General features: G+C 41.7%; 1 protein-coding gene across 1 annotated transcript in view; it reads right to left on the reverse strand.

Moving 5' to 3' along the window:
* Adgra3 (adhesion G protein-coupled receptor A3) overlaps positions 1–10872 on the reverse strand; it is a 104131-nt gene that overhangs the window by 64194 nt on the left and 29065 nt on the right. The window contains exon 9 of the mRNA XM_019205442.2: positions 3205–3276. Coding sequence (XP_019060987.1) covers positions 3205–3276 — 72 coding nt within the window. The remainder of the gene's footprint in view (positions 1–3204; positions 3277–10872) is intronic.

The following is a 10872-nucleotide window of genomic DNA, read 5'->3' on the forward strand; positions in this document are numbered from 1 at the left end:
ATTTCATTATGGCTATACCTACTTAAAATGGAATTTAGGTATTGACAATGGGTTTTCATTTGGGTTGAGAATCAACTTGAATTTGTTGACAAAGCAGAAGAGAGTGAATGAGTCTTGGTTTCACCTATTTCTGATAGTTAATTTTTCAGAAAGCTGCTTAATCTTCCTGATTCAAATTATCTATAAACTAAAGGCAAAGGCATGATACACTTACGAAACACTTTTTGTGTGGCTGTTGAGAAGGATGTACAATTGAGAAGAATGATTTAAGAGCATAAGAAGAGTGCCTGTCTCTATAAGCAACGGCAGAGTATCTCTACATCCCATTTAATTTATACATAGGACTCCTTCAGCTTGCAAGTTGTGTTCCATAAGTTCAATTACAAGTCAGATGTTTGGAATTAGGAATGTATTTTCTACTGGGAAGAACATTATAAATGGCAATTACCTTCCTAGGCAAGAACATGAGAGACTACTTAATGTGTAATGCAATGAAAAAATGCTAAGGCAATGCCTAGTACAATATCAGTAATTAAATTAAATGCTACCAAACATGAATTTTTAAAATTTATTTTAGATGGCTGTACTTGAGAAATTATTTAGGATCAAGGACTAGATGGAGAACCTCTGTAGTATCTTTAAAACATCCTGATGAAACTGCTTTCTATTAAGTCAAACTACCTCAACCTACATCTCAGTGTAGAAGTATGACTCACATTAACCTTTGCATTACCAAACAAGCTGGGAATATAATGGTGTAGATCAGAGAGGGAACACGAAGTGGCCCTGTTTAACGTATGATGATGTCACAAGTCCTGCGAAGAAAAAGCTGGATAGAAAAATATTCTAGAAGGTCTCAAACTTAAGCATCAGGATCAAGGGGAGGGACAGTCCCCACAAAGACAGGTCTCAGCCCCAGGGTTTTTGACATGATAAGTCTAGTCCTACCTGGGATTCCTGCTGGAAGATTCGTGGTCTGCTTGGCATAGGTGGGAAATGACCCAGTATGAGCATCACTGTTCTAAATCAATCTCCTTGCTGCTGCCCTCTTTTTCTGAATGGCTACTTCTGGCTGTGCTTGCTGTGCAAGGCCTGCTCCATACACTTGCCTGAGTTTGTACGGCTAACAACCTCCAGACACCCAGCAGCTAAAACCTAGCCACTGCTTCACCTCTCTGGGACTAGTGGTCTGTTTTGCATCCAGGCTCTTGGCTGGTGTCACGGCTGCACTACACTCAAGCCTCTCCAGGGGTTCCTGGTATCTCTGGTGTCCAACACTGTAAAGAAATGGATCTGCTGAATTTCCACTGAAGTCAACTGGTAGAGTTCTTCTACCTTGCTGCTCCGATGACACTGCTACACCTGACACTGCTACATTGCTCACTTTAATGAACTAAACACCTGCCTGACTGACTGTAACTCTGACATTTCCTAATTCCCAGGCCGCTCCAACTCTTATCTCTATCTAGAGGTCCAAACTCTACTACAGCCAGATTCTGAGTTGTTTCATCGAAGAAAAAAGTACAAAGTGAGTGAAAAAGAAGAAAACTGAGTAGTAGCAAGCTTTCCTCCAGAAGTCACTGGGCTTCTACCGAGTAGAACAAGGAATGAAAATCATAGGGACCATTACTGCTCACACCGGGCAAAAGCTATGGTGGTGCAAGGCCACAGTCTACAGGCCCAGATGAAAAATTAAAAGTAATTTTACAAGACAAAGCACATCCTCTAAACACTTTTATTGTCCAACTTCCAGAATTCTGACCTCTAAAGCTGCCCATAGAAAGAGAAGAAAGATATAGATGTTAAGTTTTAGATTAAAAAAAAATATATGTATATATGTTTTATTTTGAGACAGGGTCTCACTATGTAGTTGAGAATGACCTGGAACTCACTATGTAGCCCAGGCTGGTCTCAAACTCACAGCGATCCTCCTGCCTCAGCCTCCTGAGGGCTGAGATTACAGGCGTGCATCACCACACCTGGCTTAGATAAAAGATATTTTACTGGAAAAAGCAATAATGCAGGGGATCATTGGTAAGATTACAGGCGTGCATCACCACACCTGGCTTAGATAAAAGATATTTTACTGGAAAAAGCAATAATGCAGGGGATCATTGGTAGAGCATTTGCTTAGTATGTACAGGTCCCTAGGGCTCAATCTCAATGCCCCCAAAATAAAAATAGTAGTAGTAATAATTTTTAAAACCCTGTGGAAATAGCATGAGGGTGATTTTGAACTGAAGGCATCTGAGAAGAAAGAGACACAAGAAAGTTTTCTGTTCTACTTCTTTGTCTAACAAGGCTTTAATTTAAAAAGGAGTCTTTCTTCTCTCTAGCAGGAAGGACAAAAGTTTCCCCTGGAGAGGACTTTACAGACCTTTACTAACCCTGAAGCCTCACCAGAGGACTCTACAGAACAAACATTACTAATTAGGCTTTAACTACTATTAGTTTCTCCTTTATTTGTCTTTCCACAATTTGTTGCCCCTAGAGACTTAAGGTCCTTTTCTTATGTCCTATCATTTCTATAACTCTGGCTAATCTGTCTTCTGTTATCAGGGTCCCAGTCAAGAACCTAAAGAGGTAGAGAGAAAATTATTTTCCTCCCCTAAACTACCTACTTCCCCTCAAGAGTCTGTGAGCACGGTAACAGACAGGGCCCAATGTTGTCTTCAGAGGGAGTACACAGGGCGAGGCAGTCTGCCTGGCTTAAGTGCGGTCATTTCTCAACTGTGAGAAACTGAAAAGTGCATGGAGGGAGGGAGGGCTCAGCTTTAAAAGTAATAAAATCTGACCTTTAGGTTTCAAAATAAAAATACTGTGATAAAATAAACATGAAAATGGCAAGACTTTCACATCAGTAATAGGTGTTCCTTTTATGTAGGTTATTTTTCATCATTTTATATATAGTTTGATTCAACTGTAACTTGCAAACCATCTGAAGATTAGGTTGTCCTGCAGAGCCACAGGTAATAATTTTATTAGCCTAAGAGGGACAAAACTATCCAGCAGGAAACAAACCACATTTATGCAAATTAACTGCATGCCAAGCTACTTATATTAAATTCTCTGTTCTTCTGCAAAAAGACTGGGCTAGATGAACCTCTAGAAATTATTATATATCCATTTATTATCATGCTAAAATAAGTGAATAACTACTTCTGAAAGAAACAGTTCAAATTCATAAGCAATTCAAACACTCACAATCTTTTTAGTGAAGACAGTCCCCAAAAGGCACCTGGATCTATACTACTAATAAGATTGTTCCGGAGGTCCCTGTTAAAAAATAAAATAAAATGAAAGTTTATTCACATAGCAGCACTGTAACAAATATCAGGCGCAATACACTTACCTGCGATGAGAAAAAAAGCAGTAACAACAGTGATGGGAAGAAAAAGAAGCCAAGGATAACCTGAGAAATAACTGACAGAGAATTAAATTTTGAGTAATATGGCTCCAAAGCTTTTTGCTTCGGCCAATATAAGAATAAAGGTATGTCATAAAAGCACATGTGTTTTCTAACATAATTCAGATCCAAGTTATCACTAAACTACAACCATATACATTATTTCTCCAATCTCTTCCTCAGCATGCTTCACTTTGGTTATCAAAGTACACGAGTGGCTGCTTTTATGACAAACATCATTACACTAAGTTTTTAAAAAAAATCTCTAAAAATGCACACTCTAAGATTAATGTCATTTGGGTATTTGTTGTTGTTACTTTTCCCTCCCTGGCTTCTGTGATGAGGTTTATTATAAAGTGGGGTTATCAATACATGATGAATCACACAACGTCGCAAAGCAAAGATGTAAAAGTGCTCTCTGGGCACCGAGCGCAGGCACTTTCTCTATTATCCTAGCAACTTCATGCCAGTACCCTACCACTCGGGGGCAGTAGTGCATGCCTACAGATTTCCCTCTACCTTCTATCTTTAGGGCTTCTGAAAGCAGGTTTAAACTGTCCTAGGTGCCATAGCTCTGGCAGGGACTGAAGATGCCCCCTAAAGGTGTGGAGAGCTGAGAGTCAGTGACTGTCCATTTCTGGGGCCGACATTCTACCCACTGGCTTGCCCACACTCCAGCTATGCCTGCACCCTAAGGTGAGTCTGTCTGCCAGGCAGAGTGGGCTTGCTCTCTAAGTAATTCAACCTTGCCTTTCCTTACACAGCCACAGGTGACCCTCCCACACTGTTCTTCCTGACCATGCACAGCTCAGGGATGATGACAATGCAGATGGCACAGCACTGGCATGCAGAGGAATGTTCAGTTTGAGCCCAGACAGCAGTTGAGATTTACAAGGCCACAATGGAAATACATCCCAGATGTATTTGGTGCCACCTGTTACCACAGTAATGAGGTGACCTGCATCTCAGGGTTCTCGAATGGCGAGTTCTTCCTTGTGACCACTGTAGTCCATGCTAGGCAGTCCGAGTGACTGTTCTCAGACAGCAATCCCTATATGCCTTCTCAAATCCCTCCAATTTAGACAACAGCATGCATCCCTTTGCTACAGTGCTTTTACAAAGGTCTCTGAGAAGATCTTACCGTAGTGAGTACAGATCCCTGTGTCTTCTTCCAACCCCTTCACAAGAACATTCAATTATACTGTCCCACGTAAATGAAAAGTAACTGCTGCATGGCCAGATTCGTACCATGCTGCTTTCTAACAGCCTGCTCTATCTATCAATGGAGCAAAAGGCACTGCTTTGGGGTTAGCTTTGGATAGGTTTCCCGGAAAATGCACAAAACATTTCTGAGGAGGTTGCCCGCTGCTCATCAGCAGACACTTATTTACTCCAAGCCCAGCATTCTTGATGTGTCATTGATACTGTGTTTTCTCATACTGTCCCTGATGTTTAATACATGGTGACAGAGACTTATAAGAGATTCCCCAAGCCAATTCCCTAGAAGTGAAACCTCTGAATCCTGTAAATACTGCAGCCCTCAGCTTTCCGTTGGCTTGTGCTTTTCCAACACACCACGTGCTCTCTTTGGTAGAGAGGCTTGGGGTGGCGGGTCCACAGCTTCCTTACTAATCAGTCGTAATTTTCTAAACAAAACTGAATGGCCTCTCTCTATACTTCACAACACTTTTTTTAAAAGGAAGTAGCTAAGAGATACAGAAGAGATATAAAACCCATGTTCTGATTACATTACTAAGTAAGCACTTCGCTGATCAGAAATCAGACATATTCCACAAGAAGTAAACAGCTCTGTGAACACTGGTGGCTAATCTTACTTTTGGGGAATCTGTATGCCAGCCTCCAAAATACTTCCTAAATAAAGCAATTAAAAATATCAGGGAAAGTTAGGAAGCTTCCCTACTTGTACTCAGATGGCAATAAAAAGTCTTAAAGATACCCAGACAAACTCAATTCCTACCCTTTTCTCTGGACTTCAGGAAGCTCTTCAGTTCTCCTAAGTACAATGGTTTGAAGTTTGAACAAAAAAGGAAAAGCATGCAGAACTGTGAATACCGCAACTCCTGTCCCCCAAACAGCTGCCTCAGGGCCCAAGGGCCACCGCACTCTCCCGTGTGGCTTTCTGCTGGTTACCTCCAGAGTCAATGCCTGAAGATCAGAAGGGAACAGCCCTAAAAGAGCCCTTGTCCTGTAAGGGAGGTGAGTAGGAAACTCTCCCAGCTATGGAAGCTGGGAACTCTGACATGTGTTCCTCACCAACTCCCGAAGTCCGGAGTACCAGCAGCCTGCAGCAGGAGCTGCTCTGCTGACTGCCACACCCTTGATGGTTTCCTGTCCTTCCTCCTCAGTGTGGCACTTCCAAGTACAGAGATTCCTGAGACACCTCCCAAACAAATCTGCTAACTCATGTCTATCTCAGAACCTCTTTTAGGAAAACACAGGTTCTTATACTCACTGGTAAATGTGGCCCTGCTAGTGTCCAGACCAAGCATTAACATACAACCAGTGTGGAGACCTAAGAGGTCTATCCATTCCGAAAGAAACATACCAGAAATCACTCCAAATTTCACAACTGTTAGGAAAGGGAGAGATAGGAAAGGGTAGCAATTATAAAAGAGTCCAGAATGCATTAATGATGACACTAACGATCACTATCAATCACTTAATGTTTAGTCACTGCACTTGGCACAGGTTTGGGTGTGTGTGTGTGTGCACAAACTTTTCACTTGATCTGAAGGGAACAAACAGCACACAGAGCACCTTAAAATTCTCCATCCCACCCCCGCAAATATGGCAACTGATCAACCTTGTCCAGATCTTTCAAACACCCTGGATTTAGAAACTGTAGTGATTATGTGACCCACCAAAAGTAGGGCTCCTGTTCCTACTACCCTGTTCAGGGGTCACAATGTGAGCTTGGAGCTGTCAGTGGCATTTTGTTACAAAGGCAGAAAAAACTTCTCCGATTAGCCCAAGAGAAAGGAAAAGGCAACAGCTGGTGAGTCCCTGGGATATGAAATCTAGCTCTGACTCTGTGCTCCTTGATTACACATGCAAAAAATCGCTAAATCCAGTGAGTTGGGAGTCTGTCTATTACCATCCCATTAAGACTTAGGAGATAGTATCATTTGGCCAAATTCTTCATGTCAAAAAGTGGCCAGTATTTAATCATATCTTAGACTGGCATTATGAAAATTTACTAAAGGAACTAAGTAAATCTCTGTCTAGAGAAACAGGGAGATAAAGCAAACATGCAAAAAGCTAGTCAGGATTAAATCAAGATGCTACAGGTAATATTCTCCAAATTCCTCTGTATACTGGAAAAATTAAAGAAATGATGACACACAGTAATAATAGCTCAAAGCCATCCACCTCTCGTTCATCCTTTCCATCACTACCCAATGGCTGGTTCCACACCAGACAGTTCTCACTGACCTCCCTGCCTCTCTCAGCCATTCTCTGCTCACAGAGATCTTTCTCACCAGGAACTTGGTCATGTCTTTGCTCCAACTGAAACCTCCAGAAACTCCAGTCTTCTCAGAAGAAACTTCAATCTTTAAAGTAATGTCCAAAGTTATCTACTTTTTTACCTTGACCATAGCTCCTACCCTAGCTCTTCCCATTTGGTCTCAGGTCCTCTCTGCAGACCCACTCAATCTCTCTCTTTGTATATACTTGTCACTTTAAGGTATTTCTAAGAAGGACCATTTTTAGGTTGGGCGTGTAGCTCAGGGGTGGAGCATTCTCTAGTGTGTCGAAAGTCCTGGGTTCCTGGGTTCCATTGCGATACAACAAAAAAATTTTAAGAGAAACAATATCATTCTTTTCCTTCTGACTTCTGCATTTAGGTTTCCCTGTCTTTCACACTCATCTCTATCCCTCTTCTCTTGCCTGGCCAACTCCTACTCATCTACAGAAGTATGGATGAAACTTTGCTCCTTCCTTCAGAAACAGTTCTCTGAACAAGTGTCCTATGCCTGCCATGTCAGGCCTCTCAGTCATACGGTCCATTAGGTGCTTAAACTGTTTCTACTAAGAAACCACAAGTGTCTCAAGAGCAGGCCTGCTGTGCTCAGTGAGGAGACATTCACCATATTCAGGTGGATGGGCAGAAAAACAGATGAAAAAATAAACCAAGACTGAGATACGGAATTACATTAACTAACCTTTACTATAAAAATATTTTAGCGAATTATTGTTAGCCACAAAGCCACTAGGATGTGCATAAAGCCAGACAGCATGGCATTTTATTCAGGATCATTTTCATTTCTCAGTAAGACTATAGCATGACGCCTGCAATTGACCTTCAACTAATTCAGCAAATGTGTGCATTTGTAGGCATATTCCACTGGAGGAGCAAACTATGGCAAAATGTTAACAATTACTGAATTGTTAAATATAAATTGGTGATACAGAGGGGGTGGCACACTTTTCTTTTTCTGTTATGTTTGAAAATTTTCATAATAAAATTTATTTTTGACCCCAATATAAAACATCCCAGCTTTTTTTAGATTGGGAGCTCTTAAATCCTAGGAAATATAAAGAATCACCACCCCAAATTTCCTGGTTCCTCTCTCTTCTTCCCTAACTAACCCAAATCTTACACCTCAAAGAGACAGGATAATTTTACGAGAAAATTCATTCATGTATTTTTACTTGTTTTGCATAAGCCAAAAATCTCTGCAAATAGAAATGTATAATGTCAGTTCCATTTTTTAAAAACATAAGTTTCTCTTTTCAGATTTTAAACAGCATCTACAAGAGGAACTGATTTAGCTAGAGCACTCTATAAATCTGTGGCCCATGATGAACTGCATGTGCTTCTACAAAATACCTCTCATGAATAACTAAGTACAGTAATATGATTTAAAGATACACTCCTTCTTTAATAATAAATTCTAGACATATTACATAATATTTAATAATAGCCATATTAATCAGGTATTGCCAAAAGATATTTATGGTCAGACTCTCTCATTTAACATCCTCTTTCCCCCACAAGCCCAGTGTCCCTACTAAACATGAGTCTAACTTTAGAATACAGAATTAAGTATAACAGAGTGGATCATTAACATATAAGTGAAAAGAAGCACAAGAACTACTTTAATAAAATTAAAGGAATATTTTAACAGTTCTTGGTAGAAGAACTCACTCCTTTAGGAAAGAAAGCACACTGGACAAGGAGAGATGCTTTTAGATGCCAGTATCAGAATGCCTGACTCAAATAATTTCAGTGATCAAGGGAATGATTCTGTGATATCACAAGAAATTAGAAGCAGAGTAGCCCTGTGGTTGTTTCCAGCTACCTCTCAGACCATCACCCTTGGCGTGTAAATGCCAGGTTAATCTCCGTCACAATACAGCATCTCAGGCCCCAAAACCCTTCCAAGTACAAAGTTATAAAAAAGAATAGAGATTTCTTCTTGTGTCTCCTTAGAAGTTATGAAATTTTTCTCCAAAGTCCACAGCAACTGCTCCACATCTCTTACTAGATAGGGCAGGCCCTGTATCAATAGTCAGAAAAAGATGCTGAATCACCTCATGGCCTTGACCCATACTTAGGGTAGAATTAACACTGGGGAGTCAAACGCATTGATCAGTAAGCAATCCCAGTGTCTAGTGGGAGTATATAACAGTACAAGGAAGACATCACTCTGAAAGGAAGAGAGAAAGCAGGGAGGGAAGGAAAGAGAGTAAGGAGTAAGAGAAGACAGGGAAGGAGATGATGCTTAAATGGGTAAATGGATACATGGCAAATGTTACGGCTTATACCTAAGATGCCTCTCCCAAAAGCCTCATGTGCTCATACGTGGGGTTTTAGGAGGTGACTGGGTCATGGGTGTGCTGGAGCATGTATCCTGGATTACTCCACTGTAATGATTTAGCATAGTTCTAGGTGAGGATAACAGACTTACTAAAGAGGGAAGACCCACTTTGGGTATACGTGACACCAACCAATGAATCTATAGCCTAGAAAGATGAAAAGGAAAAGAAAAAGGAAATCTCAGTGCTTCTAGCCTGCCATGCCATGGGCTATTTCTCTTCTGCCATGCCACCCTGCCTTGGAGCCAGCCAACTATGGACTGAAACCTCTAAAACTATGAGCTAAAATATATCTTTAACTTATGGGTGTTGGGTATTTTGTCCCAACAATGAGGAAGTAAGATAGTGAATGAAACATCAATTCTAAAATATCTAAAAAGCTGAGAGAGCTGGGGAGAGGGGGGATGACAAGAGAATCGGGTAAGAGAGAGAGAATGAATGAATGAGGAACTGCCAAGGATGACTTAGTCCTCAGACTACCTCCATTTCTAAGGCACGTTTTCCAGCTTAGCTCAGCCAGACCTTGCTACGCTACCTCACCATTCATGCACTACCCCAACAAATGCTACCCCTTACACTGCAGGACTTTATCCAGTAATTTTAAGAGTAGACCTTTGGAAGTTTCAACTCTGGTTTCAGGAAATTCTTGTTCTATCAAACATTTTCTTTCTTTCTTTTTTTAACAACATATCCTATTCTGACATATTTTCAAGTGGTTTGGTGAACTTATTTTCATTTAAGGGTGCCTAGCCAAATCTGGATTACAAACATTGCATATGGTTGGTCGTATCTCTTAGGGCAATTTTCTCAAAGATGCAAATGCAAGTGGCTTTACTTGGAAGGGGATCTTGTGACATGCCAGTAGGAAAGTGTGAACTGAGATGTGAAAGGCAGCCAATAATAGCTGTGCTGCTGAAGAGGTCACGATCCCCTGGGGAGCTGTGGAGGACAGTATAGAGGACGCATAACACTGGCCACACTCTGGACAAGAGAGGTCAGCGTAGTTATCTACCATTTGCTCTCAGGTAAGGGTTGAGGGCTGCTGGAGGCAGGTACGGAGTGATGGGGTGGCTTCCTCTCCAGTACTGCAGCCAAGACAGCTCTCAGACTTCCAAGGAAGACTCAAGGAGAGACAGGCAGGAATGTGAGTGTTAAAGCAGTAAACAACTGTCTCTGGAGCAGAAAGGAGGTCACTTGGGTTCCTCCACAGACATAAGGGCTTGACTGCGTGATGCTTCCTCTTTGTTCCTCTCATGTCCCCTCCCAGACCCAGAGCAGCAAGAGCCCAGCCACATCACCTCCTTTTCTTTCCTTCTGAAGGGGCTACTCTACTATGAAGAGTGTAGGCAGCAGGTCCCACCTGGGCATGCATTGCCTGTGCACTGCAACAGCAAGGCCAGTGCTCTGGTCTGGACTGCTCAGTGCATGCAAAGTGCTGGGCTGAGGATCCGCACAGGTACAGATGTTCTCCAACACAGGAGACCCAGGTCCCAGAGTCAGCTCTGGAGATTTGGGGCCAATAAGGTTTTGGGCCTTCAAAATTCTGTGTGTGTGTGTGTGTGTGTGTGTGTGTGTGTGTGTGTGTTTGGGCCTTCAAAATTCTGTGTGTGTGTGTGTGTGTGTGT

Source organism: Fukomys damarensis, unplaced genomic scaffold (assembly GCF_012274545.1).
Source record: "Fukomys damarensis isolate Sample0158 unplaced genomic scaffold, DMR_v1.0_HiC HiC_scaffold_35, whole genome shotgun sequence".
In the NCBI taxonomy this organism is placed as follows: Eukaryota; Metazoa; Chordata; class Mammalia; order Rodentia; family Bathyergidae; genus Fukomys; species Fukomys damarensis.